Here is a 24,729-nt window from a genome sequence, read left to right on the forward strand (position 1 = left end):
ATGTCAATCGACGTCATTCAACTGACGTTCACCCCCTCTTCTTGCACATTTCGGGGTGAAAGCGCCCAGGGCTTACGCACACCAAGATCCGGCCCTGCCCGTGACGCCAGCGGGCCGGTCCCGCGCGGGCCGTACGCTGACCAGTGACGTATGTCTCCGCGGACAGCAATGAGGCTTGGGGGGCCGGTGTCGGGGGTGGGGGGGGGCCCTGACATTTCCGCGGCTTTTGTCGAAAGCCGCACAACGGGATTCGAACCCCCCCCACCCCAAAAGCGCCGGGGATAAATAATATTTACAGGGCTACGTAACGGAGGCGCCGCTGGGTGGCCGTGCGGGTTGCCAGGGGGTTGCCGGGGGTGACGGACAATGGCGCTCGGTGGGGGGGGCGTGACGTCAGCGCAGGGGGAACCGCGGAGAAATATGGAGTGATAATACAGACTGAGAAAATGCTTGAGGTTGGGGCGGCGGCGGGGGAGAGATGGGTAAAGAGAGACTGACCGAGGCCAGCAGAGGGAAACGCGGAGATGTGGGAGCACGTATCCTCCCCTGTTTAATGGCCTCCTTGTTTCCAGAGGGATTCCCCCAGATAAATCTCCCCCCCCCCTCCCCGTTCGCCCACAATTTATCCTCAGCTCTCTCCCCCTCTCCCCTCCGTGATTTATCTGTGGCAGGATCAATATTTGAAAGCGCTGTGTTCCTGCGCTTTTCCAAATGTCAGCCGGGGACTTGCACAATGCCCAGGAGAGAGAGGCGGGGGGCGGGGTGGGGGGAAGGGAGGAGACCCTCCCTCGTAACGTTTGGGAAAGTCAAACATTACAAACCTCGCTGGAGTCGCCGTTAACCCCCCACCACCACCACCTGATACACACAAACAGACAACAGCTCTCTCTCCTCTCCCCGAACTTTCAGACTCTTTCAGCTTGGGTGATTGCAGGCTTTCGTCTGCTCAAGACTGGGCTGCTTTTACCCAGGCACGGTTTAAAATGTATTGTCCTTCGATACCATCATAGCCCCGTAATGCAATGCCCCAGCTCCGCCGCCCCTCATTACAAACTGACTGTTTCACCGTGTTTGTACTGAAGTCCCCACTGTAACATGCTTCTTCCAGATTTTGACCTTAGCCCTTTTGTTGTAAATGACTGGAGCTCCTATTGTAACAGGACTGTTCTACTGGACTGGGACTGGAGCTCCTATTGTAACAGACTGGTCTACTGCACTGGGACTGAAGCTCCTATTGTAACAGACTGGTCTACTGTACTGGGACTGAAGCTCCTATTGTAACAGGACTGTTGTACTGTACTGGGACTGTAGCCCCTATTGTAATGGGACTGTTCTACTTTACTGGGACTGGAGCCCCTATTGTAATGGGGACTGTTCTACTGCACTGGGACTGTAGCTCCTATTGTAACAGGACTGTTCTACTGGACTGGGACTGGAGCTCCTATTGTAACAGGACTGTTCTACTGTACTGGGACTGAAGCTCCTATTGTAACAGACTGTTCTACTGCACTGGGACTGAAGCTCCTATTGTAACAGACTGTTCTACTGTACTGGGACTGGAGCTCCTATTGTAACAGACTGTTCTACTGGACTGGGACTGAAGCTCCTATTGTAACAGACTGTTCTACTGCACTGGGACTGAAGCTCCTATTGTAACAGGACTGTTCTACTGGACTGGGACTGGAGCTCCTATTGTAACAGGACTGTTCTACTGCACTGGGACTGTAGCTCCTATTGTAACAGACTGTTCTACTGTACTGGGACTGTAGCTCCTATTGTAACAGGAATGTTCTACTGTACTGGGACTGTAGCTCCTATTGTAACAGACTGTTCTGCTGTACTGGGACTGTAGCTCCTATTGTAACAGGACTGTTCTACTGCACTGGGACTGTAGCTCCTATTGTAACAGGACTGGTCTACTGTACTGGGACTGCAGCTCCTATTGTAACAAGTCTGTTCTACTGGACTGGGACTGTAGCCCCTATTGTAACAGGACTGTTCTACTGGACTGGGACTGGAGCTCCTATTGTAACAGGACTGTTCTACCGGACTGGGACTGGAGCTCCTATTGTAACAGGACTGTTCTACTGGACTGGGACTGGAGCTCCTATTGTAACAGGACGGTTCTAGTGTATTTTACCTATGGTTAATTTGTAATGCAGTAATTCTACTGAGTTTTATTTTAGCCCCCTATAGGAATAGGAATTTTTCTACAGTACTTCCAGCGCAATCCCTTTGTGGTGATTCTATTTTTCGATGCTTTTATAGCAACTCCATTCAGAAACATCATTTTTCTTCCACACAGTTGCTACAACTGATCCCTGTGAGAAATGCAAACCCAACCTTTCAAAACAATGGTGATACAAAGACAGCCCCAAACCTAGACACACTTTAAACTCATTTTCAGATTGAATCCAAATTTTAACCTCTTATCTCCCCCCACATTCTGACTCTGACCACATCGCTCATATTCAAAACCAAGGGTGACTGCATCCCCATATTAATTATTAACCAATCTCAGTCTCAACCTCTAAATCATACTGCAAATGTGCCTCAGCCCTAACCTACATGCCCATTCACTCCTTGAAATCTGATCTGGATAAAACCACAGAGTCTCCACAGTCTCCAACCCTGGTCCTGGAGAGCTCTAGTCCAACTATCCTCCTAAATCATCCTAAATCACTTGTTAGTTAAAGATGAGGAAAAACAAGTAATGTTTCAGCATTCCAAATGATCGCTCGATGAATGAACTTAACACGCCTGTTCAAGCCCTTGACGAATTAAAGGCCTCCTATAAAAGCTGTGTGTGCTGGAACTCTTCGGGAATAGATCCTCTGACTGTACATTTACACCCCCTGTACTTGGATATGCCTAAGTGCGGGAAGAGTGCTCAAAAATAATGAAATGTTTAACCCCCGTATTAAAAAGCCCTATGATGTTCCATTTTAGCGCATCACCGCTAATTCCGCGCGTCCTCCGGTATAATTGCAGAGAGCAGCGGTTTTAATAACCATTTATAGTTGAGTCATTTTACACCAATTTGACTTCGCTTGTCACTGCCCTCTTCTATGATTTCCCGTGCTCCCACGGCTCCCTGCATAAAACAGTCCTACAGACCTTGTAAATATTCACCATGGTGAAGCGCGGTATTGTCCCAGCCCGGTATAGTAAAGACAAGATCTACACCCCTAAAGTCCCAACCATTTCTCCTCCTCCTCCCCCTTTCTCCTTTAAAACCATTCTCGCTGGCTCAGTTCGCTTTTACCTCGCCGATCTCCCCCCGGTAGATCCTGGCCAGAGAGCTGGTGCGTTTTTACCACGCAGAAGGCGTTACTGTACCTCCGGTACGGGGCGCTCATTTTCTCCGCGCTGGAAATTCCGCCAGTCCTTCGGCATAGCGGTAGCGAGACGCGGGTTTGAAAGCTCATTGATAGCCGGATTTCTCTGCATCCTGCATCGCACTTTGAGAAAGATGCTTCATTCTACTTAGACCCTGGATTTCAGTCCAGGCTAAATTCTTTCCCGTTCATACACAGATCCGGCCCACGCGTCTCTACGTGCAATAGAAGTTAGCTCCCTTGTAAATCTAAAGAATAAAAACAAACTCGGTTTTGGAAGCACGTCGGACAATGCCAGGGCTGGTTAGTTCCAGGTGTTCTACTCTGCAACCCGGTCAGAACCGGACGTCCCGTCTTTAACTCAGAATAGTAAGATCGAGACGGACGCGGAGACAACGCTAGTTTCCTTGTCGAGATTTTAGGACATTTGAAATGACCCTCTTCGGAAGAGTTCTCGGGCTCCGGACACAACAGGTAATATAAGGCTATTCGTAATACAAAAGCGAGTGTAGTCTAAAGTTATTATTATTAATACTCGTTTCGGAAAAGGAAACTTTCGGGTCTCAGCAGGAAAACCGCCCAGGAGACGACCAACAGGTGAGAGAAACTGACTACTCTGCTTTACTTTTGAAGGTATTTGCCTGGTGAAACGGAGCGGTTTTCAAAGTGCCTGTTGCTTGCTGGGGCATCTTCCCCATCACTCTGTGATGCCTGTTACCATTCCGACCGGGGAAATATATCTACCACCACGCAATCATCCGTTTATAAAGACGTGCATCGTGCTGAATTGAGCATTTGGAACCGAAAAATATATATAATGACCTAACCCCGAAGCACGGGGGTTTCTTATCCGACAAACATAGATAACTTAATTGATGGACTTACATGTCCTGATGTTCTAAAAGCTATAAAGGTGATTCGGAGTGACGTATAAGATTAACTGGACTGGGGACTTCCAGGACCAGGGTTTTAAACCGTTTTAGACCCTAGTAAGTCTCCACAGTGAGCTCAAATCGCAGAACAGGTGGGTGTGTATCTGACCGGTCCACTACACGCCGTTTAGAACTGGCGATATAACGCGATGTTGTGGCAGCTGAAGTGCAGGCATGTCCCGATAGCACGCTCTCGGAAAGAAAATGGTAAAATAGGTGTGTTTCGGTAAATTGTTCAACTAGAAGTACTTTTGAATAGTCCTGGAACAGTAAGGGGAAAAACAGTAAAGGTACAGCCATTTTAAGACAGCGGTCTGTTGTAGAAATATGGCACATTGAGGAAGAGGGTGATTGTATCAGTATTATTCAAATGTCTTCATTTTTTTTCAGGGTCAGCATCTCTTTAGGGAATGAGGGGATCATCCCCCTTCTGACAGCGAGTACACAAACGCACTGACTGACGCACACTTAACAGCACCCAGGCTGACACACAGACTTACCTGCGGGCAAACACACAGGGAGCCGCAGACACACACACACACAGGAGGAGCTCAGACTGACCCACGGGCAGGTACGGACACGCGCAAAGACGGGCAGACAGATGCCAGGTGTCTCTCCAGTGAGGGTCCGTCTGCACCGCCTCCTCCTGTTGCTATGGGCAACCAACACCATGGCAACCAATTGGCTGTAAGTGTGTGTGTGTGTCCTGGTGTGATGGTGATGTGTAGTTTGCATGGGTACTGTAAGACTATGCAACAGAGATAAATTGATTATCCGGTCGTTTCCATAACTGCCCACAGCTCTATGTTCTGAAATGTTGCGTTCTTATTACTGGAATAGTTTAGATGAGCAGAATTCGCGGTGAGACGGGGGTTTAGCCTGAGCTTACTTAGAGGTAGACCTCTGGAAGGAAATTCGGCGCCTGAACTGTGATCCTGCCCCCGGCCACTAAAGAAAGAAGGGAGGCAAAAAAACAACTGACCGTCTTTCCCAGCGCGGTGCGAACGCCCTGCGGGGAGTCGGGTCATTCAGCACGCCTGTTTTGAATCGTCCCCCAGGTCGCTGGTCAGGCAGCCGCTGCCTCGCCCTCTCCCGGACAGCGCCGCCTGTGGCCGCCTGCGGGGCCTGACGCCGGGGCAGGTGGTGGTGTGCCGTGCGCGGGGGGAGGTCATGGAGTCCGTGCGCCGGGGCGCGGAGATGACCATCGATGAGGTATAATACACAGAGAGGCTCGCTGGTGTTGTCCGCACGTATCGGGACAGTGACACACTTTTTGCTGTTTTTTGGCTCTGTACTCCAGCACTTTGGATTTGAAATGAAACAAATAATCGGAGGTTTTTATTCATTTCTTTAAGATTATGTTATTAATGTGTCCAATTACTTTTGGTCCCCTAAAATGGGAGGACTATGTATAAAAAGGGCTGTGTATTCCTGCATGGCTCACCGGATATGGACGTTAATTCCCTCTTAAGTAAAGTACTTATTAATTAAAGCTTTACAGAAAGAATTACTATGGCAAATTAAGTGAATTTGAAGTGTACCGAAGCATCAAAAATGCAAACAAATCTGGGGCTTTTTTAATGTCTCCCAGTATATAAACGTTGAGAAGAGGCACTTGTCATGTGTCCCTCTGTTCTAATATTGTTTTGTTGTGAATATTGTATTGTGGTTTTGTCGTCCACACGTCACTGTGCCACTGTGATGCTGGGTTACTGTTTCTGTGGCTGTGTTGCGGTTATTATCTCACTGTGCTGTGTTGCTCTGGCGCTGTATTGCTTTGCTGTGGTGTCACCTGTCGCTGTGTAACTGTCGATATATTTCTGTCACTGTGTCATGCTGCTTCTGTGCTGCCGTGTTGCTGTGCTGTTACTATATTTTTGTGCCACTGTATTTTCCTACTGCTGTGCCACTGTGTCGCTGTATTTTTGTCCTGCTCTCTCACTCTGCTATGCCACTTTGCTGTGCTGCTATATCGCTCGGTTGTGTCACTGTGTCATGTCGTCGTGTCGCTGTTTTGCTGTATTTCTGTGCTGCTGCGTCACTGTGCTGATGTAATTTTGTGTCTCGATGCAATGCTGTTGTATCACCATGTCGCTGTAATTTTGTGTCTCTGTGCCGTGCCGCTGTGTGAAGTGCCAGCACCAGTTCAGGAATCGGCGCTGGAACTGCTCCACCACTCCCAGAGGAAGCAGCGTGTTTGGGAGGGTGCTGAGTCAGGGTGAGAGTCAGGGAGATCGGAGAGCGGGTGGAGCTGAAAGCACTGTTATGGTCACCAGCCATGCCATATGACTCTGCAGCTCACAGCTGGCAGCCCCACTGGAGCTCAGCAGGTGTGAGCCTGGCCAGTACCTGGATGGGAGACCTCCTGGGAAAAACTAAGGCTGCTGCTGGGAGAGGTGTTAGTGGGGCCAGCAGGGGGCGCTCACCCTGCGGTCTGTGTGGGTCCTGATACCCCAGTATAGTGACGGGGGACACTATACTGTAAACAGACACCGTCCTTCGGATGAGACGTAAAACCGAGGTCCTGACTCTCTGTGGTCATTAAAAATCCCAGGGTGCTTCTCGAAAAGAGTAGGGGTGTAACCCCGGCGTCCTGGCCAAATTTCCAATTGGCCCTTACCAATCATGGCCTCCTAATAATCCCCCTCTATGAACTGGCTTCATCACTCTGCTCTCCTCCTCACTGAGAGCTGGTGTGTGGTGAGCGTTCTGGTGCACTATGGCTGCCGTCGCATCATCCAGGTGGGGCTGCACATTGGTGGTGGAGGGGATTCCCCATTACCTGTAAAGCGCTTTGAGTGGAGTGTCCAGAAAAGCGCTATAGAAGTGTAAGCAATTATTATTATTAATTATTATTGTGGGAAGACTGAGCTCAAATCTCAGTATGGGCAGCCAAAGTCACTGTCATGTCCAATCAGGGACGAGCCTGTACAGAACCGGCAGCACCCTGTAGCCTGGTCTGGAGAGATCTCAGAAGCCGAGTACGGCTGGGCATGGCTAGAACTGGGATGGGAGCAAAGGAAGAAAAAGAAAACCAGGTTGTTGCTGTCAGTGCTGGTGGTGGACCAGTAGGTGGCGCTCTTACCCCTGCACCATAATCTTCAATCCAACCTCGGTGCCAGGGGACACAGGGCCTCAGTTTAACGTCTCATCCTAAAGGCGGGACCTCCTACGGCACAGGTGGGATCACTAAAATTTCCACTGCAGTTTTCGTAGGAGCGGGGATGTTGGGATGAATTTCTGGGGTGCTATCTGTGTGGAGTTTGCATGTTCTTCCCCTTTTCTGAGTGGGGTTTTCCTCCGGGTGCCCCGGTTTTCTCCCACAATCCCAAGACATAGTGGTACGTTAATTGACTTCTGGGAAAACTGGCCCTAGGTGTGTGTGTGTGTGTTTCTTTTGAGTCTGTGTGTGCCCTGTGATGGACTGGTTTCCTGTCCAGGGTGTAAATTCTTAAATGGATGGATGGAATGAATAGTGATATGAAATTGCAATGATGATGATGATAATAATAATTTGGATTATTACTGTTGTTGTAAATGAGGATGATGGCGGCTGTGTACCGTTCCTACGCTGACAGTATGCGATTTGTTCACTGGGATGGTCCTCAGGCACCCGGGAGGCGGCCTTCATCAGTGCCCTGTCCGCGGCCGCGGTGGCCGTCGCCGTGACCCGGGGCTGCAGCCGGGGGGAGCTGGAGAGGTGCGGCTGCGACAGGAAAGTCCGGGGGGTCAGCCCTGAGGGTGAGAAAACGGGCCGTTTTTCTGTACATGAGAGAGTGGTGTCACAGACTGCCCGTGTCAGTCTTCCCCAGAAACAGCTTGTCAGCCCTCTGGGTCTGGGGCTGTCCGAGAGCCCCCCTCTCACGTACTCTCAGTGAGTGGCAATGGACTGTTCGGTAGGTGGGTTAGATCCTGAAGGAAGGAAAACGAGGACGTTCAGACAGGCTGCTCGCCTCTGCCCTCCCACTGAGCCAATCATCCTTCGGTAATACAGCTCATGAAGGCAACAGGGGGACGAATGCACTAAAGAGCATTTGGCGTCACTCTCCCAGCTGAGGGAATGGCAGCTTGACCACAAGGATGAGGTTGACCAAATCCCCCCTTCACTATTGTGAGGAATGAGCTGGGGAGCTGCTGCAGGGGTGTAGACGGAGTGGCTGGAGGAGTGTGAGAGATGCACGAAGTGAAGTCCGGAGGGTGAGATATCTGTACGGAGGAGAGTGGAAGTGGGTGAGATGAGGGTCTGACCCTGTTCCCTAAACGTCTGATATCGATTCCGTTAGTGTCTGTCCAGTCACTGCATCAGCATTGACCTCTCTGTCTGTCAGGGTTCCAGTGGTCTGGGTGCTCTGATAACCTATCCTACGGGGTGGCATTCTCACAAACCTTTGTCGATGAGCCGGAGAGAGCCCGGGGCTTGTCATCAGGGCGATCGCTGATGAACATCCACAACAACGAAGCTGGAAGGAAGGTGAAGAATCCCATTATAGTCGATCAGTATTATATCGCTCTGTACTTCTAAGGCAGGGGATGTCCAACCCTGGTCCCAGAAAGCCCCAATCCGGCAGGTGTAATAGATAGCCATTAAAACAGCAATTTGTAAGTACTTGGAAGATTTGAGTTTTAGTCAATAGCAGGTGGTAAGTTAATTGGTTTAATGAATACAGAAATAGCCAAGTGTGGTCCATGTGTGTACACTACCAACAGGGCATTGGAATATTTCTATTTCACATGATCTCTAAACTACTCCATTGATTCTACTTTAAGTGATCAAAATGCAATTGTTCCAGTTGTGTAGGAAGTGTTGATTTAATGGTAACTCAAAAAGCAAGGTATAGGGCATGCATTTTTGTCTGTATTAACCTCTTTGAAATACGTATACAGTATCTCTAGTGTCTATATGAATCTCTGTGAATCTCTCTGTCTCTCTAGGGTTTGTACTAGTCTTTGTGTGTGAGACATGTCTATAGGGTCTATATTAGAATGTGCTTTAATCTCTGTGTGTTAGGAGTGTCTCTAGGGTCTGTATTAGGATCTGTATTAATCTCTGCGTGTTACATGTCTATAGACTCTATATTAGGCTTTGTAATAGTCTCTGTGTGTGAGGTGTGTCTGTAAGGTCTATACTAGGGTCCATATTAATTTCTGTGTTAAGTCTTAAAGTCTGTTAATCTGTCTGTTACGTGTGTCTCTATGCCCTTTATGAGGGTCTATATTAGTCTCTGTGTGGGAGGTGTTTCTCTAGGGTCTATATTAGGGTCTGTATTAATCTCTGTGTGAGGTGTGTCTCCATGGCCTTTCTGAGGGTCTATATTAATCTTTATGTGTTAAGTGTGTTTCAAGGGTCTATATGAGGGTATTATTAATCTCTGTGTGTCAAGTGTGTCTCAAGGATATATACTAGGACTGTACTGGTCTCTGTTAAGTCTATCTTTAGTGTCTCCTGTAAACACAAGTGTGATCTTCTGTACTGATGCTCCGCTCTCCCCCTGTATTCCTCAGGCTATCCTCCACAACATGCGCGTGGAGTGTAAGTGTCACGGCGTCTCTGGCTCCTGTGAGCTGCGCACCTGCTGGAAGGTGATGCCCCCTTTCCGGCGGGTGGGCTCGGTGCTGAAGGAGCGCTTCGACGGCGCCACCGAGGTGCGGGTCTCCCGCGTGGGCTCGCGCCGCGCGCTGCTACCCCGGGACCCCCTCGTCAAGCCCCCCTCGGCCCGCGACCTCCTCTACCTCGCCCCGTCTCCCGACTTCTGCCGGCTGGAGCCCCAGAACGGCATCCCGGGCACGGCGGGCCGGCGCTGCAACGGGACGTCGCGGCTGGCGCCGGACAGCTGCGAGGTGGTGTGCTGCGGGGGTCGCTCGCGGAGCTCGCGGGCCGAGGTGGTCCAGCGCTGCAGCTGCACCTTCTCCTGGTGCTGCTCGGTCCGCTGCCAGCAGTGCAGGAACACCGTCCTGCTGCACACCTGCCAGGACTGAGGCTGGCAGGGGGAGAGAGGGGGAAGGGGGTGGGATCGGGAAGCAGAGAGAGGGAGGGGAGAGGGAAAGATGGATGGGGGAGAGAGGTGGAAGGAAGAGGTAGAGGCAGGAGCGGGAGAGGAATAGGGAAGCAGAGAGATCGGGATAGGGAGCGGGATACGGAAGCAGAGAGATTGGGATAGGGAGCGGGATATGGAAGCAGAAAGATTGGGATAGGGAGCCGGATACGGAAGCAGAGAGATCGGGATAGGGAGCGGGATATGGAAGCAGAAAGATTGGGATAGGGAGCCGGATATGGAACCAGAGAGATCGGGATAGGGAGCGGGATATGGAAGCAGAGAGATCGGGATAGGGAGCGGGATACGGAAGCAGAGAGATCGGGATAGGGAGCGGGATACGGAAGCAGAGAGATCGGGATAGGGAGCGGGATACGGAAGCAGAGAGATTGGGATAGGAAGCGGGATACGGAAGCAGAGAGACTAGGATAGGGAGCGGGATATGGAAGCAGAAAGATTGGGATAGGGAGCCGGATACGGAAGCAGAGAGATCGGGATATGGAGCGGGATATGGAAGCAGAGAGATCGGGATAGGGACGCAGAGAGATGGGGAGAGGGAGTGGAATAGGGAAGCAGAGGGATGGAAGAGGGAAAGGGGGATAGAGGAAGAAGAGACAGGAGAGGGTGAGCGACACAGCGAGGAACTAGGCTCTGCAGTATTTAGGTAAAACAGTCGTCACTACATATCCACTGACTGGCAGGACAACACGAGAGCTTAACGCTGCGACGAGGCAGAAAGGGGAGGGGGACCATCAGAGGGGAAAAGCAAAAGAGGGAGGGGTCAGGGAGAGAAGACAAGCCTACGCACCGCAGAAAAGCAAGAAAGAGACTGCTCACCCGAGAAATACAAGACATTGACTTACTGCGCTGGGATCGGGCGTGGGAGGGACAGTGAAGCAGATCGAGGACCCAGCTGGACATGAGCAGTGTAATGAGATTATAGGGAACCACGTTTGACGAAAGAGTGTGAATATATAATGCTGATACACACACGAGAACATAGAAACACACACTGACGCAGACTCGGAAGCAGACAGAAGCTCATCGGGCTGGTATTAGTGACAATAGAGCATGCATCATTCTGTTTGTCCACCAATCCATTCATATTTGCTACCCCTCATCTATCCATTGGTTTATGTAAAAGACAGCTTGGACATGTGTGTAACATTAAGTGCTGTGCATATCTGTGTCCAACATCTATTTACTGTCTTTGTCTACACAGAAAGTCTTTACCTAGGAGTTTAGGTACGCACAGTATATGCATGTTTCTATGATGTAGTTGGTTTACTCAAGGCAAGCAGGTCCGCAGGGTCTGTGAACACAGAGCTTTGGATCTCTCTGTAAAGATAATCTTCATTTTCCTTGCGATTTCTATGAAATAAATTTATGCTCAAGTGATTTTAAGTTCCGTTATCATGTCCATGTTTTGGGACCGGGTGAAGTCCCCTTCTCCGAGATAAGGTTCTCAGCCAGGAATCAAACCTACAACCTTCCAGTTATAAGTCCAGAATCCTAACCACAGCCATCCCAAAATATATGGGATAGCCTCTCGCACCCTGGAACAAGCCTTATTCCGATAACAGATGGATCTCATTCATATTTAACACTTTCTTTCCCATCTCACTATCATTGTCTTTTTCTAGGTGCAATGTGTGAAGCAATGCTATTCATTTGAAATGTTAAACTTTGACAGATTTCTAAGATCTATAACATTTTAGCCTGAAAAGAAAAGGTAAGATTGGCCATTTTACAAAGGCAGCAGAGATAAACAACAGGAGGAATCTTCCCTCTTTGCCCATCCAATCTGTATGATAGCAGAAGACTGGGACACTAGAGCTCTGAATTTTGATGGAAATTCTGACAGGCCCCCCGCAATAGTTAAAGCAATCTTGATTAAAAAGAAACTTACATTAAATGTTAATATTAAGGTATTAATATTTAAATCGCAAGATGGTACTCCTTAGCCATGTGTAGGACCTTCAGAAACCCTTCACATAAAGGATAAACCTAAAAAACATTAAACTGATTCCTTGACATTAAAATGATCAGAAGTGAATACTGCAAACAAAGTGCATTTCAAATGCTTTTGAGTATTTTTACAGTCATGTTATACCAATACCACAAACAAATATCCCATGAAAATGTTGTAAATTGCATTTACCTTTCTAAACCAACATGGAAGGTTTCTGAGTCCTGATAATATTGATGACGCTGGTTTTCAAAATTGTACTGATTTTAACTAGGTTTGTAGATTATTTTTAACTTTCTATTTAAATTCTAGAAATAAAATAGATAAGAGCCTGGAAGGTCAGTTAATCCATTTTTTATTAAAAATATCCTTGATTACAATCACCCAGGAAATGAAATATGAAACTATCATTATCATTGTCATTGTTATATTAATGTTACTCCTTTCTTAATAACTCTCAACCAGAAAGTTATACAAACACACAGTAAAACAGCAACAACAAAAAAAAACTCAAGTTCAAATCAACAGCCACAAAACCCCCCAAAAGGTAAAAGAAAATATTTATATATTAATACAACATAACAAAATATTCAGTTCTCTCATTTCAGCACTAGAGGGTAGCAAATTATGAAAAAAATACCTGCAGTCCCAATAGTCAACACTTGGTGGCAGCATTGCAAAAAGAAATTAAGGCGATGTCTCAAATCACCCCTTGTCTCCTACTGGCAGTGCCATCCACCATGTTGTACAGTTTGTCCTCAAATCCTTAGCAACCATCAAAAAGGCTCTAATACCCGCGAAAATGTACTTTTCGTCCCAAACGTAAACTGTCTGTTACACAGCAGCTCAGAATCCATCTGAAGTAAGCAGTCCTGCAGTCTTGTATACTATGTTTTTTTTAAATAAAGGTGTGGAGAACAATTTGTTCTTGTGGTGCATGGAGGATAAGATCATCCTCGATAAATGCAAGAGTTTTCAGACCTATGGATGTTAAAGTCACGTGGATGTATGGGGGCCAGAATACATACTATAAGCTGACAATAGCTGACAATGAGAGCGTAGCTCACTCAAGCGATAACAGTCCACCTTCCTGGGAACGAGACCAGAGCTCCCTGGATGTCACAGACAGTTTACCTTGGGCTAGAAATATCCCACAGCAGCCCCCAAGACGCAAAATCGTGGGGGTGATCTTTTCGCTATTTACTGCCCGCCGCAGTGCTGCGCGCTCTGGCCTGTAGGGGGTCAATGCTTTGCCAAAGCCGAATCCAGGCTGGGACCGGGAAGGGCGGGGAGAGGGCCGGGGCGGAGAGGGCCGGGGCAAAGAAGGGAGACCGGCTCGGGAGAGCCCAGGCAGGGTGGCCCGCTGTCGCAAGAGGGAGAGTGAGAAGGTGGGGCGGCAGAAGGAGAAGGTGATGCAGCGAGGGACGTCGCCGCGCTGGTGGCAATGAAGATAAGAGGGACGAGGAGCGAGAGAGAGAGAGAGCGCGCGCGCGCTCCAGGTCCGACATGGAAAAGGACTGATCCTGCTCCCCTGCCGCCTTCTCTTTCGCTAAGGCACTTGATGGATGCGCTTGCAGTTTGTTAACCCCCATCTCTCTAGCAGAGGATTTCCTCCCACGCCCCCGTCAGCCAGACAGTGCGTGTGTCTGTGCGTCAGCCGAACAAGAAATATCCCCGCAGCAATGGGGAGTCTGTTAGTATTGTATTAATCACAACATTCCCCCGGGTACAGCAGTCTGTTAACCTATCAGCCCACCCCACCCCCCCATCCCCGGCACCCTCCCACCCTTTTCGTTCCCTCTCCGCATCGGAGCCCTCCCTCTCTGTCCCAACACTTAACCCCCACCCCACTCCCAACCTGACACCCTCTATAGAAGCGAGCAGCGTTTCTTGGGTTTGGTCTCGGGGGGCTCCAGCGCAGCCAGGATAGCCTCGTCAAACACGTTCTTCAGGCCTCTCTGGAAAACAACCGGAAGGGAAGGCAAGTCAGTCACCCCCAGTAAAACCGTATCAACGTCAAGACGGAACCTACACGCCTGCCGCAAAGATCTGCACGTCCCTACATGCCGAAGGATGACAAGTGTCTAGTCTTCAACCAAATTTGCCATTTAGGGAACATAAAAATGTCAGGCATCTGATCTCAGATTATCTACATCGCCGCGAGGAACACTTTGGTACTGAGAGATCAGATCTTTATGGAAATTATCCTTTTTTTAAAGCTTGCCCACCACCCTCTGTTAGGATATAACTGAACCCAGACGCCCACGACTGATCCTCATTTCCCGACTTCCAGTCCATCAAGCAGCTCTGAAACTCCGCAGCCCTGAGCAATGTCCAAGCACGTTGTGATCCTGTCATAGGCACCCTTTGCATTTAATAATAATAATAATAATAATAATAATAATAATTGCTTACACTTATATAGCGCTTTTCTGGACACTCCACTCAAAGCACTTTACAGGTAATGGGGACTCCCCTCCACCATCACCAATGTGCAGCATCTACCTGGATGATGCGACGGCAGCCATAGTGCGCCAGAACGCTCACCACACATCAGCTCTCAGTGGGGAGGAGAGCAGAGTAATGAAGCCAATTCATAGAGGGGGATTATTAGGAGGCCATGATTGGTAAGGGCCAATAGGAAATGTGGCCAGGACGCCGGGGTTACACCCCTACTCTTTTCGAGAAGCACCCTGGGATTTTTAATGATCACAGAGAGTCAGGACCTCGGTTTTACGTCTCATCCGAAGGACAGCGCCTGTGACCCCGTCACTATACTGGGGCATTAGGACCCACATGGACCGCAGGATGAGCGCCCCCTGCTGGCCCTACTAACACCTCTTCCAGCAGCAACCTTAGTTTTTCCCAGGAGTCTCCCATCCAGGTACTGACCAGGCTCACACCTGCTGAGCTTCAGTGGGGCTGCCAGCTGAGAGTTGCAGGGTGATATGGCTGCTGGCATTTGGACTGGATGTGACTGTAAGTTGCTTTCCAATCAATAAACGCTGACGGGAATATTAGAGTGCCGCTTTAGCACCCTACAAAATCCTCTACACAACTACACCTGTATGGGTACAGTACCTGAGTGAGGGCTGAACACTCCACATATTTGACAGCTCTTAGGTCTCGGGCTAGTTTCTCTCCGCTCTCCGGTGATAGGGGGCGCTGTTTGTTCTTGGCCAGCTTGTCCACAGTGTTGGGGTCGTCCCTCAGGTCAACTTGTGTCCCCACCAGCAGGAAGGGAGTCCTGGGACAGTGGTGAGAGATCTCTGGAACCCACTGAAAGCGAGGGGGATAGGGCACAAGGGGGGGTAGGGAAATAATTAGGAACAATGAAACACCAACCAGAGGGCACAGGGGGAAACAAGGCTCTTGTTTATACAAAGAGATGTAAAGGGATGTGGGAGCGTGGATCAAGTGACCCAGACATGATGTTGAACCCAATACCTAAGTTTCATTCAATTGACAGCTAGAGGGTGGTGTGGTGGCACTGTGGCTAAGAATCTGCGCCTGTGGCTGGAAGGTTGCCAGTTCAAATCCTGCGGCCGGCAGAGGATTCCTACTCTGTTAGGCCCCTGAGCAAGGCCCTTCACCCCAGCTGCTCCAGAACGCCGTATAAATGGCTGACCCTATGCTCTGACCCCCAACTTCTCTCCCTGTCTGTGTGTCTCATGGAGAGCAAGCTGGGGTCTGTGAAAAGACAAATTCCTAATGTAAGAAATTATATATGGCCAATAAAAAGATCTTTTCTTAGATTAAATCAATTAACTACTACCTACAAAACGGGCTTATTAGGCTGAACAGCCTCTGTTTCTAGATTGTCTTACGATCTTGGCCAGGGATAGGAGAGCGCGTTGAACACGAGGATGCTGGGGTACTGGGTGGATCTTGTGGGGGGGATAGAGACCGACAGTCAGCTGCGAGGCTAAATCCGTCCCCTGAGGGCAACGACATTAACTGAATCAAGTTGGCAAAGCAGAGGCGAGGGGTTTCTGCCTTTTAAATTGGATCACAGATGTAAAAACAAGAACTATACACTTGCAAATTGTGTTTTAATAATAACCTGAAAATCAAACTATAGGCTCCACACTTCTTACACACTCACTCAACCCCCTTGTCTTAGAATTCTTCGTAACTCCGCTGCACTTTCCTGAAGTTGTGTGGGACATTAAAACGCTGACGAACCTGATGCCGAGCTCTGCAAACCACCTCCCAATGTATCTCTGCGGCTGACATCCTCCCAGACACAGTAAAGAGCCCCCAAAAAATGTCTTTACTCAAAGCTACCCTTTGACCCCTGAGCACCCCAGAGGATAAGATGGATGATGGACTGATAACGTCTTATTCCACTAAACGCCCAACCAGGGCAGGAGGAGATCAAGGTCGAGCAAAATCTCTCCTTGTGCTGGGAAAAAAAAAACGGGCTTCCAAAAGGTCAAAGGGCAAACAGGCACACGGAACTGAAAAGCTCATTAGCAGAGCGTGCAGGGAGGCAGAGCGACTGATGAGGGACAGCGAGCCCCACCAAGACAGAAACCGCTGGGGAAGATCAGTGCAAACAGAAGTGTTAAGAGGGTCTCCGTGAACTTTGTACACACTTTTCCTGCCGAAGCTGCAATATTTTATTATAAGGTGGACATTTAGAACTGGTTTGAACTGGATGGGAAGAATGCGGAACACAAGGGCTACTATGTAATCCTATACTGTTATATAAGAATGCGTGCTGCAGACCCTAGCAACCAATTGTGTTAAAAGAAGTTATCCTCAGCAAATAGGGAATTAGGAACAGTCTATCTGAGCAGCACAGGGAAGCATGATAGATGACAGAAAAATATTCAAGGACTGTTCTAGTTTAATGACTTTGAGAAAAATACACCGAGCATCTCTGTGTGTCTCACTCCCATGCGCATGAAATCAAAACTCCTTTTTAACTTCCGAGACGGACTCCTGACTGTCTTTTAAGGGGAAGTGGGAAAAAGTTATCAGGATAAGGAGCAGGGAAAACTGGCCGCCAGCGAGACAAGGATGGGGGGAGAGAGGAGGAGGGCTCACCTTCTCCCGGACATTCTCGAAGGAAGAGGGCGAGACGACGGAGAAACACACTAGGAAGACGTCAGTCTGGGGGTAACTGAGGGGACGGAGTCTGTCGTAGTCCTCCTGACCTGCGAGAGGGAGAAAGAGGACAGCGCACTGTCAGCTGCATCCTGCACACATTCCAGAGGACAAATTCAGATTCCGAAATGAAACACAGGCAATCAAAGCACTGATACTTGCAGACAGTCAGAAACAGCTGACCAGAAACCCCCCACAAAACCAGACAAGCAAACACACTAACGCAGTCAGTAGCAGTGACACAGACGTAGAGTCTCAGACAGCCTGTGGTCTTACCTGCAGTGTCAAACAGCCCCAGTGTGTATGGCTCTCCACCGATCATCACTGTTACTGCATAGTTGTCAAACACCTGGGAGAGAGAGCGTGGAGATTAATACAAAGACACTAACCGCCTGGACACCATTGCCCATTCACACTGACTAGACACTACTGCACATTAACTCTGACTGACCAACTGGACAGCACAGCACAGGAAAGCTGTTCAAGAGCAGTCAGTGAACAACTACTGAACTGCGAGTGGGGTATTTACAGTGCTTGTGTGTCTATACTACTGACTCCGGATCTGCTATACAGTAACAGATCTGACTCTGACTGCCCCATGCCACGTCTTGCACAGAAGTGAACAGCAAGTGTTAACTTTGGAGTGAGCTGACGAACACGTTCAAAACTCATGACTTTCTGGGAGGCTAGCAGAGTCTGCTGATACTAGCAAAAGAATGGAAAGGCTGTTTTTCTGCTGTGCGGAAAGTCCCATCTAACAAAATGAGTTAGCCTGCACATATTTCTTTGCATATGTCTTTCAGCAACTCTGTATGCTCATGTATTTATTTCTCCATGTCCAGATGCAGACAGCTGTCTGAGATACAAGGTATCCAGTTGCCTCTCCCCTCTCCCGTGTGCGCTGTGCGGTACTATCACTTTCTCTCTTCCGGTCTGTCTGATGTGTGGTCCTGTCACAGCACTGCAGTGTTTTCCCCAGCCCAGCAGGGGGTGCTCTCTCACCGTAGGAACATACTCCGAAGGGAATTTGTTTGTGGTGTAGGAGATCAACAGGCAGGTCTTCCCCACGGCCCCATCACCGACGACGACACACTTTATCGTCTGCATTCCTAAAGGGAAGTGGCAAGGGGAGGGGTTACTGAAATACAGCACACCAGAGAGATGAGTGAGACACGGAATGAAATGGAAACTAGTGCTGCAGTCTCAGTAAGGACTGCTCACAGGATTTTTATACAGGGATCTGGTAAGATCTCTCTTAAAGGGGAACTGCACTCCCAGGTTCTCAGACCAGTTATTAAATAACCAAATAATTCACTGACGTTATAGAAACATTTGACAAATTGCGAATTAAGCGCCAAATCGTGAACCTTGTGAAAGTACTGCAAGTCACCGTTGTTGTCGCAAGCCTCTGGTCTCGCTAAGGGCGAGAGCGAGAGTTTGCAAGAAGTGTGACGTGAAGCAGCCCTTCCTGCTCACTAGTCCCTGTAATGACTGATGTACTGTGATGGACGAGCGAATAGGTACAGGTTGGGCAGCAGACATTTCACTGGAGAAACCTTCCAACGTGATCTGCACGCAGAGTTAACAAGTAGCATCTGGCGGCAAAACCGTCTCAAAATCAAGGGCAATATTTCTATTGGGTTAAAAGAGATGTATCCACAAGTCTGCTTGTTTACAATGTCATAGGGTCGCAACACATCACTGGACGTATTGTCTCATTGCGAATCACAGAACATGGCGCTGCGCAGACCTGGAAATTGTTACAAATGACTGTATACATTTTAATATAATTGTGGTTTGAAATGCACTTTTCAACGCTGCTTCTTCTTACCCCAAAATGTAAAAATAGCAGTGCAGTTTCCCTTCAAATCCTGTTCACAACGTTTTTACAAGAGAATCCGGTGCAACTTTCTGTACTGATCACTGGTCTTAAAAGGGAACTAGGAAGGTCAGTAACAAATTAAAGAAGATAAAGCAAAAAAAGCAATCGCAGAAAAGTAAATCAAGTCAACATGATAAACAACAGCGCGATACATACCCGCTATACAAAGTCTTGACGCTACGTCTTTTTTTCCCCACAAATAAATAAAACGTAAATCCTTAACTATTCTCTCTTGCCCTGAGTGCACTTCAGTCTTCGGTACACTATGTGGCACTACAGAGACTCAGCAGCAGCAGTGAAATTTGGACACAGGATTGGGGACTATGCAGTCTGGAATGATGTCCTCGTTGAACACTGTTATGGCCTGAGAGAAACAGAAAGGAAAAAATTAATATTTAAAAGAAAAGGTTTATTTTTAGACGCTATGTAAAGTGTGACCACAGTGCATTCTGCTAACTAATAACATGGACACACGGCCCACATTAACTTCTTTAAAAAGGAGAAGCAGTCAGTCATCTAAAATGAATGAGCCTTTAAAGGCACAGTAATATGGTAACCAGGCAGAGGGCAGGTTCATGTGATCTGATGATTCTGCGTGTCACTCAGATGGGGGCTGCACTTCCGTGCTGGAAAGATGACTGAACTTTATAACCTGGACATCCCCAGTGTAAGCCAAGGTGGATCCCCCAAGTGGCAAAGAATAGGAAGTGCACTATGGGGGTAAGACTGTGGGCAACTCATACAGTGCTCTCTGCTCTTACTAATATCCTCACACTTACACAGAGCTTTGTTGGACACTCCACTCAAAGCACTTTACAGGTCAGGTACCAGTGTGCAGCCCCACCTGGGTGATGCTCCAGTACTCTCCCCACACACCAGCTCTCAGTGGGGAGGAGAGCAGAGTGATGAAGCCACTTCAGAGATGAGGATTATTAGGAGGCCATGACTGGTAAAGACCAATTGAAAATATGGCCAGGACACCAGGGTAACACCCCTACTCTTTTGGAGAAACACCCTGGGATTTTTAATGACCACAAGGAGTCAAAACCTCAGTTTTATGTCTCATCTGAAGGACGGCGCCTTTTTACAGTATAGTGTCCCCATCACTGTACTGGGGCATTAGGAGCCACACAGACCGCAGGGTGAGCACCCCGTACTGGTCCCACTAACACCTCTTCCAGCAGCAACCTTAGTTTTTCCCAGGAGGTCTCCCATCCAGGTACTGACCAGGCTCATACCTGCTGAGCTCCAGTGGGTTGCCAGTTGTGAGTTGCAGGGTGATACAACTTACTAGCAAAATTATGATTCCTGTGACCTTTCAGGCTAGTAACAACTTTGGTGAGCTCTCTTCCAATAGGCAGTATGTCTCTGGTCAAGCACTGTGAAGGTAAAGACACCAAACAGCAAATGGCTCTGCAGGTAAAGGAGCCATGGGGAAGTATATCTACATGCACCACTCTCTCCCGAGTAGTACTGGAGCCGTCATCTGAACGGATGAATCTTAAAAAGAATCAGAGATGTCAAACTTGGTGGGTAAAACATAAAAGTGCATATGAAACTAAGAACGGGAGGCACTTCTTTACACAAAAGGATGCAGGAGTATGGAACATGCTGCCCAGCCATTTTGTTGATTTCTTTCAAGAAAAACTGGGATGAGATCTTTGAATCAATTAGCTACTAACTACTTATCAGGCTAAACTATTGGCTCAATCTGACCAATTTTTTTAAATCTTTTTTTTCCCCCCCAGCTCTTCAGGTGTTGCTACTTTATAAAGAACCTTAGAAAAACAGCAGACACATCAGCTCTCCTGAACCAGGACCGGACAGTTCTGATCCGGCACATGGCTCTTTAGAACTCCCGACTGGAAAGCTGCGCAACTAAATAGAAGAGCATTCCAATCCAAGACAGGAGGCACTACTTTACACAAAGGGTGGTGGGGGTGTGGAACAAGCTACCCAGCCATGTTGTTGAAGCCGATACTCTGGATGAGACCCTGGGATCAGTTCGTTAACCACTACCAAGCAAAATGTCCGCGAGAGAGGAGAGCTGTACTCCAGTGATGGACTGGGCTGAGCTGATCACCCACACTGGACCAGCCAGACTTATTATCGGGGCTCAACCACGGAAAACAGAAACCGACACGGCTCCACAAGAACCAGGCTGTCCCAGGAGGATAATCACTGCCACCACGCCACTTCAAAAGCAGGAGAGGACTTTTAAAACGCAAATCGAGAGGGGTCATCGAAAAAAAAAATCAAGCCATCGGGTACTGCGTTTGTTTCCAGACGTCGGTGAGCCGCGACAATGGCAGTTTTATTAAGATAAATATAAGCGGAAAATAACCGGATCGCGTTTTTCTCCAGCACAGGATGGCCCAATCACTTTCGGCACGCTTCAAATTGGCAATTTTATACACCAGTTCTGGGCAAGAAGAGCACCGTGCTTTAGCCTCACACCTCCTCACCCATAGACAGCCACACACTACGACAAAAACCCTCCAGCCGTCCTGTTGGAACTGAGCTGATCGTCTCCAGCAGGAACCGGCCTGGGAGGGCAGAATGACGTCCTGTTGCCATCAGAGCCCGATCAACCTCAATAGACCTGCCAAATCTATAATCTGGACACCTCCGAGGCTCGGTGCAATCAACCTGCACGTCCACCAGCGGGGGCAGTCCTACGGGCTGGGTCATAGGCTGAGCTCAGACAGACGCTACATCACCATCACCTCTAGCCAAATTATTCTAAATGTGCAAAATAAAGTCTAAAATGAGTGCGTGCACGGCTTAATTATGGAGTATCTTCACGGGGAATCGACGATGTCGTCAAAGCGGACTTGTTCAAAATGCCGAAGTGAAAGGGGAAACTCCGTGGAAATGCATTTAAAAGAGGGAACAGGGGGAGGGGAGGCGCTTTCTTTCCACACACAAGGGATGCGGGAGCAGGGAACAGAGCCAAGCTGCGGAAGCCAATATCCTGGCTCCGCTTCAAGTCTGGACTGGGCGAAAGGCTCATATCCAGTCGTTACCAAGGACAAAACGGGCTAGACAGGTCGGATAGTGTCCTGTTTGTAAGCCTTCTCATGTCCTCTGCCGCGCAGGCAGGAACCCGTAGCGCGGGGTCCCCGTCACTATGGAGGCTAGTGACTGCACCGCCGGTAGGACCAGCCCGGCCTGGCCCCTCACAGAGCCGCTGGGGTCGCGGTCGCCGCCGCAGGCCGGTTCCGGCTGCTCTCTGGCCCTGCGGGCGGAACCAAGCCGAGGTCGCGCTCGCGCCCCTGCCGGTTGCCGTCACAACCCAACTTCTCGAGTGACCACTTCCGCGAGGAGGGGGAGCGCGCAGGCGCGCGCGCGCGCGCCCCGGCCCGGCCCAATGCGCCGGCAGTGCGGAAATACGGAGCAAGAAATGTCTCAAGAATAAGAGTCAATACTAAAAAAGAAAAACCACCACCACAAGTGGAGAAAGAGACATTTCAACTCGGCCCACTCCCAGGTCGAGATGTACCAGCACTTCCCCTAACTTCAGACCTCCAGCGACAACAGTAGTGAAAGTGGAGTTACTGCTAAAAACACCAGTACCGTCAAGCAAAACGTCCTACTCACTGCAGTTAAAATCTCGGTTGAGTTTTTAAGATGGATCAGAGTCCGAACCGAGTTAACAGCCCGTGTTAACGTGTTAGCCGAGCTGAGATGCCATTATCACAGGTTTGGTTCAGAATTAGACGATGCAGGCGCCGCGGTTACCCTACAGTCGTTGCACGCTCAAACCCAATGCTAACTGTGCACGTTATAAACTCGAACGACATCATCGAGCGCTGAATCACTGAACGTCAAACTTTTAGCAGCCTTTCGATACCAACCAGTCCTGCAACTGAAAGGTATCCCAGCACTGGCGAATATAACAATCGCGGCCGAAATTAAGACCGGTGACTTTCTACCCAGGTGAACGCGGCTTGTCAAATGCAGCTCTTCATATCTCCTTAGATGAAAGTTTGTTGTTCTTTTTTTTTTTTTTAATATATAGATAAATACATCAAAAATGTCCCCCCAAACTCACCCGCTTTCCTGCTCCAATATTAGGCGTTGGTCACATCCGGGTTCTCGAAGTCGACGCGCCACGAGAGGGCGTTCCCATGGCGATCGCTCCGAGCTCCGCGCTCCGCGCTCCGCACTCCCCGGCCTCGCCCCGCCCCTACCCGTGCGTGTGTGCCTGTGGAGGCGCTCGGGTCTCCCCTAAATACCGAGAGCCACCCTCACGCACACAGCCGTACCAGTAATTCTCCTCCGACTGGTTTTTAACCTTTTCCATACTAAAAGCGTTATTGCTTAGTAAGGTAACTCCCCATAAGGATGCTTGATTGTTTAAGGAAGTGGGGGCTGAGCAAGACAACACTCACCGATTTTGTACCGTAATACGATTGAGAGTCTCCTGACCGGAGGTATTACGTTGTGGTATGGTCGAGCCACAGTACAGGACAGAAAAGCCACACAGAGGGTTGTAAGGTCCGCGCAGAAAATCACTGGGACTGAGCTACCCTCCATCAACCGGATATATCTCGACCAGTGCCACAACCGGGCTCGAACTATACTCCGGGACCCAATTCACCCTGGCCACGATCTGTTTTCACCCCTGGGTTCCGGTAGGAGGTATCGCAATATCAGAACACTGACAACTAGATTCAAAAACAGTTTCTTCCCCCAAGCAGTCCGCATCATAAACAGCTCAAATTAGCAGCCACACATATTAGCACCTGCACTTTAAGGAACTGCACTGTTTGTGCTATGTTCTGTCTTGGCTGTATTATAACGTCTGTTGTCTGAATTTATTGTCAATGTCTGTTTGTCATTTGTGCCTATTTTTTTCTCTCTCTCTCCTGTTACTGGGTCCCACTGAACGAGTAAGCATTCCAATATGCTTGTTGTATGGCAAATAAAAAAATAATAATCTTGATTCTGAAACACAGAAATTGGGTACTTTTGGAGAGGCGGCGTTAAAATGGCCAGTTCGGACAGGCACGGATTTGACGCAGCAGAGAACTTGGCACTAGTTAGAGGAACTGAGCGGAAACGCTGCTAACTTGATACGCATTGCTATTAAATTACTCCATTGTGACACAACCTTACTGTCCAAATAAAGAAGCGAGCTGCCTGGAGTAATTTAACATTACTGAACGAATGATCATTTCCAATTATTAACATGATGCTCGTCGGCAGATGACGATCAATGCAGTTGATTGATGGGATCACCCTCACATCTCACCCTGACTCCCCAATTTAAGAAATGCTCCTTGGCATTTGTACTGTGTCCCTTTCCACTTTAAACCCTAACAAACAGCTGATGTATTGGTAGGAACCTTTCAAGAGGTCTTGGTACATTAGGTAAAGACTGAACATAAGATGAACAGGAAGTGTAAAAGAGGGACAAGTGCAAAATAATGAAAAAAAGACTAAAAAACATACCCACATA

At 48.7% G+C, this 24,729-nt stretch overlaps 2 protein-coding genes across 3 annotated transcripts; one reads left to right on the forward strand and one right to left on the reverse strand.

The window, feature by feature from the left end:
* The first annotated feature begins 3,174 nt into the window (after positions 1 to 3,174).
* wnt4b (wingless-type MMTV integration site family, member 4b) lies at positions 3,175 to 11,891 on the forward strand. Its single transcript, XM_006642355.3, has 7 exons — positions 3,175 to 3,935; positions 4,661 to 4,957; positions 5,329 to 5,482; positions 6,404 to 6,488; positions 7,880 to 8,011; positions 8,599 to 8,741; positions 9,773 to 11,891. Exons 2-7 carry the CDS (start codon positions 4,872 to 4,874, stop codon positions 10,244 to 10,246), a joined length of 1,074 nt encoding a protein of 357 aa, XP_006642418.1. The 5' UTR covers positions 3,175 to 3,935; positions 4,661 to 4,871; the 3' UTR covers positions 10,247 to 11,891.
* A 718-nt stretch (positions 11,892 to 12,609) lies between these two features.
* On the reverse strand, positions 12,610 to 23,424 carry cdc42l (cell division cycle 42, like). Of its 2 annotated transcripts, none has more exons than XM_006642354.3 (7): positions 23,320 to 23,424; positions 19,422 to 19,629; positions 18,386 to 18,492; positions 17,660 to 17,732; positions 17,324 to 17,433; positions 15,353 to 15,550; positions 12,610 to 14,229 (listed from the first exon to the last, which is right to left on the reverse strand). In XM_006642354.3, the coding sequence occupies exons 3-7, from the start codon at positions 18,488 to 18,490 to the stop codon at positions 14,140 to 14,142; spliced, it is 576 nt and encodes a 191-aa protein (XP_006642417.1). In that variant the 5' UTR covers positions 18,491 to 18,492; positions 19,422 to 19,629; positions 23,320 to 23,424; the 3' UTR covers positions 12,610 to 14,139. The 2 variants fall into 2 exon arrangements, with proteins under 2 accessions (XP_006642417.1, XP_015193412.1); XM_015337926.2 differs by lacking the exon at positions 23,320 to 23,424 and adding an exon at positions 20,557 to 20,753.
* Between the last annotated feature and the right edge of the window lie 1,305 nt (positions 23,425 to 24,729).

Source organism: Lepisosteus oculatus, chromosome 23, assembly GCF_040954835.1.
Source record: "Lepisosteus oculatus isolate fLepOcu1 chromosome 23, fLepOcu1.hap2, whole genome shotgun sequence".
Lineage (NCBI taxonomy): Eukaryota > Metazoa > Chordata > Actinopteri > Semionotiformes > Lepisosteidae > Lepisosteus > Lepisosteus oculatus.

Coding starts and splice junctions, on each gene's coding strand:
- wnt4b (XM_006642355.3), top strand. CDS start 4,872: ATGCCAGGTGTCTCTCCAGTGAGGGTCCGTCTGCACCGCCTCCTCCTG. Junction 4,958..5,328: donor ACCATGGCAACCAATTGGCT/GTAAGTGTGTGT, acceptor ATCGTCCCCCAG/GTCGCTGGTCAGGCAGCCGC. Junction 6,489..7,879: donor TGGGAGGGTGCTGAGTCAGG/GTGAGAGTCAGG, acceptor GATGGTCCTCAG/GCACCCGGGAGGCGGCCTTC.
- cdc42l (XM_006642354.3), bottom strand. CDS start 18,490: ATGCAGACGATAAAGTGTGTCGTCGTCGGTGATGGGGCCGTGGGGAAG. Junction 15,551..17,323: donor TCGAGAATGTCCGGGAGAAG/GTGAGCCCTCCT, acceptor CCTCGCTTTCAG/TGGGTTCCAGAGATCTCTCA. Junction 14,230..15,352: donor AGTGTTCAGCCCTCACTCAG/GTACTGTACCCA, acceptor GTTGTTTTCCAG/AGAGGCCTGAAGAACGTGTT.